Raw genomic sequence first — 4983 nt, 5'->3', positions numbered from 1 at the left:
CAGTTAGAGGTCGCGACCTGTCGATTTAAGTCAAAGAATACGAATTTGTAGATTTATGAGTTTTTGAATGACTACTTTTGGATACATAGGCCTTTAAAATGGCATATACAGGGCTGTTGTGGAAACCAAGCCGGATTTGCTCCATTGTCGGAATTCCAAACCAATTCCGATTTTAGAAGGTGCCACAGAATCTAATTGGATTTGGCTCTTTTCGAACATACACAAAACCCATATTCGAATCAGCTGTTTTGCTAAGTTCAATTCTTTTCAATTTGCATTTGTGAAGATTTTGACAAAGTTGTTGAAAAAATTAAATAAAAGTGAAAATTAAATAAAAAGCAATGGCCGCAGCAGTAGCAGCTTTTTTATTGATGCAGGAAGAAGTTTCTGAGAAGGTGAAACGGAAAATTTTAAGAGACCGCAGCAATCCGTTGGAGCTGCCAGAGTCAGCGTAAGTACATATCCTTTTTAAGCCCGACAATTTTAGTAACGCCTCAATTATCATACAGATTCATTGCACAATATCGCCTGAACAAAGACGCATTCATTATGGTGCTAGATATCGTAAAACCCCACTTGCCTGCATCTAGCATTCCACCATTGCTAAAGCTAGCGGCAGTCTTGCGATTTCTAGCAGAAGGTTCTTATCAGCGGTCGGTTGGGAATGACTCTGGCATAAGCCTAGGTAGAAGCACAGTGTCACTAGTTCTGAGTGAAGTGCTGAAAATTATGGAACGTTTAATTTGCCCTCGTTGGGTGAAGCTTACAATGGATAGCAATGAGAAGCTTAAATCGAGAAATTATTTCTACAGCAAATTTAAGATTCCCTCTATCATTGGCTGCATCGATGGGACACACATTAAAATTATAAAGCCTAGTGTGGACGAGCATTTATTTTTTAATCGCAAAGGATATTTTAGCATGAATGCTATGATTGTAAGTAATAACTATTTTGCTTAACGTGTTTTCCCCCAACTTGTTTCTACTTTCGTCTAAAGATATGCGACAGCGCTATGAAGATACGTGCGGTAGATGCTCGGTATCCTGGCTCCAGCCACGATGCATTCATCTGGAATATTAGTGACGCACGGCAAAGTTTCCTTAGGGAGTACGAATCGGGCGATCGAGCATCAAGACTTTTAGGAGATTGTGGATATGGCATTGAGCCCTTCCTTTTGACACCATATAGAGACGCATTGCACAACTCTAAAGAGTACAAGTTCAACATGGCGCACTCTTCAGCTCGAAATATTGTGGAGCGTACTATAGGTGCGTTTGTTTATTTACAAATCCAAGATATTGAATTAAAATTAACAATATGCGTACATATGTAGGTGTATTAAAAAGCCGTTTTCGATGTTTATTGGGGACGTTGCACTATTCCCCGGAAAAAGTAATACAGATTGTCAACGTGTGCTGTGCATTGCACAATATCTGCAGAAGCTACAACATTAATCCTGACGAGGAAATTTCTCTCCAACCAAATGAGCCTGCTGTGGACAATGTTGTACAACCATCGAATCCATCGCTACAAAGTGAAGGGAAGAGAATAAGAGACGAAATAGCCAATAATTTGCAATAATTTTTCAAAAATTGGTTATTGAAACTAAATTATCTGTTTATTTCAAATGTTAACTTCAAAGTACCTGAGATGTTACAAATATACTTACATAAGTGTCACGTGTGTTTATACATAAAGCTGTGGTCAAAGATTTAGCACCAAAATTCAAAATAATATTGTTTGGAACTTACGTTTAATTATTTATTTTTAATAATATTCATTTAAAATGTAAATAAATCTATAACAAAAAGCACATCAATAAAAGATTAAACGCTTGCGGAAGTTTCACAAAAATTTAATCAAACTTAAAAAAATTGTAAAAATTACAAACTTTTTAATCAGAATTTTTAGACAATTTTTGGGTACGCAGTCTTGTAGCCCATTAAATTCTTATTATAATTAGTCTTATAAAGTGCCAAATTCTAGTCCCTAAGAACTAAATTTTTTTTTGCCAAAAGTGTTGAGCATTTTCTTCCATATAATGCTTGAACAAAATCTACTTTTATATGGAAGCAAATGCTCAACACCTATTAACTTTTATTTATGTGGTTTTTGTTATAGATTTATTTATATTTTAAATGAATATTATTAAAAAAAAAAATAAATAAACGTAAGTTCCAAACAATATTATTTTGAATTTTGGTTCTAAATCTTTGACCAAAGCTGTACATTGTATGTATGTACGAGTATATGTACATAAACAATAAAAACTCTTAAATTTTTTCTTATACTAAGAACGCAAGGTACGGTTTACAACGTTTAAATACTCTTATTATTTAAATTGAGATCACTAATAAATAAGCTGTCTTTATTCGGGAAAAATGAATTCTTCAGTCAATTAATTATTCATTTACCCAAGATTGCGATAAAGCCAATCATCACTTGAATAATACACCCCGTTGCTAAATTTTCAAATTATAAACTATATATGTACATACATACATATCGCACACGATCTTCAAAAGTGACACAACTCAAAATTTGGCATTTTCGAAATAATGCACTAAAAATGTACACAGAGCTTTTATTTACCTTTCAGCAAAAGCTGTAGCAAATTTTTGTTATAATTTGTTGAAAAAACCTAAGGTAAAGTCCTCCTTGCCCATATGATTAGCGGGTGTATGAATTAGCCCCCACTGAATTAACCCCCACCGGGCAAAATGACTTAAGCCCCACCAATTTTACAACGAAATTAAAAATGGCGGAAAGTGGGGCTAAAGTCATTTTCGTGGGGATTAATTCATTTTTTTTCGTGGGGATTCTGTCATTTTTGGTGGGGAAAGATTCACTGAGACATTGGTGGGGCTTAAGTCATTTTGCCCGGTGGGGGTTAATTCAGTGGGGGCTAATTCATACACCCATGATTAGCATGTGCTAAGAAATAGTTTTTCGCCTTTTCTGACGAACGTGTAATTTTGAGTTGTGTCTCTCTTGAAGACGGTGTGCGATATGTACAGAAGCTCACAGCCAAAATGATAAACCCGACAAAATGTTTATTTGGTTAATATTCACTAAATTTTTTATGTACATAGTACAACGTCAAAAACCATAATAACCAACATTCAAAACTTTGTACAAAAAATGGAAAAGTCGCAAATTTGATCACATGTTTTAGAAATATGTCAGGTATGCAGTCTTGCATTAAATTTAAGTGTAGTAATAAGGTGCAAGTTCAGCTGCTAAGAAAAACTTAGTGAATATTAACAAAATAAACATTTTGTCGGGTTTATCATTTTGGCTGCGAACCATTGCCTATGCTTGTAGGTACATACATATATATGTACATATGTTTAAAATGCAAAAAATATGAAAAGCTGGGAAAAGGAACTATTTAAAACAAAATAAGGTATTTAAAGTATTTGAATAATGAAAATATTATCAATGGGGCGCAGTAATATTCAAAATTAAGTAGATATTTAAAGTTAGATGTAGCTCTTTTGACCGATAACCCATTAAAATTTAAGCCAAAAAGCTGCAACTAACTTTAAGCATCAACTTAATTTTGACTATGAATACACTCCAATCGAATTCGAATAAATTCGTTTGTGATAAAGGATTATATTCCGTTTTGATTAGTGAAAAATTAAAAGTAATTCGGTAAGTTATTAAATTTTTAACTAAAAAATTAAGCACACAACCCTAGTTATAACCATTTAGTTGTCTTTGGAAATCAAATTTTTTGATGCTGATGTCTAGTCGCTGTTTTTCTATTTGATTCTTTTCTTCCATGACGGTTAATATTTGCGTACAACATTCTACCATGTCTTCGACTGCTCGATGAATATGTGTAAAACTTTTTGCGTTTTCATTGCCAATTTTTATTAGCTCATCCAATTTCTCATTCATTTCCATTTTTATTTCGTTGTCCTCTTTCAAAAATTTTTTTAAACTCTCTGCTGTGCTCTCCACTCTTGGCCTTTTTGGAGTGCTTCCAAGGCTCCATTTGTCGCTTTGATGACGTTGACGGAATATCGCTGTTCGTTTCATCGAGTACTTCTTCGATAAGGTCATCTGAAGGTTCGACGTGACCAATTGCAACGCCTGTAACACCATAAACTGAACGTTCAATTCCACATATACGGACGATTGATTCTTCCAATTGCGTCAGTTGATGTTTAGTGAAGGGCCCACCACCAGTCGCTCGAGCTTCATTTTTGTTATGTGATAATTTTTTTCTTATCTCACTTTTCCATTCAGTCCATGCCTAAAAACAATAAAATAGTAGAACTTTCATTGGGGCTACAATATGCAATATACCTTCTTCCACCCATTAGCGTCCTTTTGGGGTGGGCCTGCGCTATTTAAAGAATTTGACAGTTCTTGCCAAAGAGCGTTAACGAGTGCCTTATCTCGTTTTGTGTAGCCCTTAGCGATGTCGGGGTTATTTTCCATAAACTCCACGATTATGGAATTTTGAACGCTATTCTTGTGTTTTCCCCTAATATTAAAATTTAAAATTAATGTTTCTATGAATTATTGATTAATATACTCACATAAAGCAAAATAAGAACCTGCAGAATGCGAAATAACAAAACGAAAATACAATTCTGACAGCGATGTACTGCTTGGTTTGTTTCCGATAAGCAAACCGATAAAATTGGTTCCTATGACACAAAAAACCGACTTTATTTCCGATTCGAACATAAAACCGATAATATCGGAATGCAAGACACCAATGGGAATTTTTCATCGGTTTCAATTCCGATTACGATAAAGGTCAGATTCTACAACAGCCCTGATAATAATCTATTTTCGGACTTGGCCTGTTGGGATTTTTTATCGGGTAAAATAAAAAAAATAAAACCCTAATTCTATTAATTTTTTAAATTTTGACCATCACAATGTGTATGCCAAATTTCGTTGAGATCGGTTAAGTAGTTTTTGAGATTCACGTATGTATATGTTATAAGTGGGCGGTGTCA

At 34.4% G+C, this 4983-nt stretch overlaps 2 protein-coding genes across 2 annotated transcripts; one reads left to right on the top strand and one right to left on the bottom strand.

Moving 5' to 3' along the window:
• Positions 1 to 341: 341 nt before the first annotated feature.
• LOC118754669 (putative nuclease HARBI1) lies at positions 342 to 1582 on the top strand. Its single transcript, XM_036489559.1, has 4 exons — positions 342 to 451; positions 510 to 936; positions 999 to 1269; positions 1335 to 1582. The coding sequence occupies exons 1-4, from the start codon at positions 342 to 344 to the stop codon at positions 1580 to 1582; spliced, it is 1056 nt and encodes a 351-aa protein (XP_036345452.1).
• Positions 1583 to 3779: 2197 nt separating this feature from the next.
• LOC118754668 lies at positions 3780 to 4680 on the bottom strand. Its single transcript, XM_036489558.1, has 3 exons — positions 4555 to 4680; positions 4319 to 4499; positions 3780 to 4265 (listed from the first exon to the last, which is right to left on the bottom strand). Coding segments are annotated over exons 1-3 (549 nt in total). The 5' UTR covers positions 4557 to 4680; the 3' UTR covers positions 3780 to 3899.
• Positions 4681 to 4983: the final 303 nt, after the last annotated feature.

Source organism: Rhagoletis pomonella, unplaced genomic scaffold (assembly GCF_013731165.1).
Source record: "Rhagoletis pomonella isolate Grant_MI unplaced genomic scaffold, Rhpom_1.0 Rhpom_scaffold_04347, whole genome shotgun sequence".
In the NCBI taxonomy this organism is placed as follows: Eukaryota; Metazoa; Arthropoda; class Insecta; order Diptera; family Tephritidae; genus Rhagoletis; species Rhagoletis pomonella.
The sequence above is the reverse complement of the archived record's forward strand: the minus strand, read 5'-3'. Positions and strand labels throughout refer to the sequence as shown.

Coding starts and splice junctions, on each gene's coding strand:
- LOC118754668 (XM_036489558.1), bottom strand. Junction 4,266..4,318: donor ACGCTAATGGGTGGAAGAAG/GTATATTGCATA, acceptor TATTGTTTTTAG/GCATGGACTGAATGGAAAAG.
- LOC118754669 (XM_036489559.1), top strand. CDS start 342: ATGGCCGCAGCAGTAGCAGCTTTTTTATTGATGCAGGAAGAAGTTTCT. Junction 452..509: donor TTGGAGCTGCCAGAGTCAGC/GTAAGTACATAT, acceptor ATTATCATACAG/ATTCATTGCACAATATCGCC. Junction 937..998: donor TTAGCATGAATGCTATGATT/GTAAGTAATAAC, acceptor TTTCGTCTAAAG/ATATGCGACAGCGCTATGAA.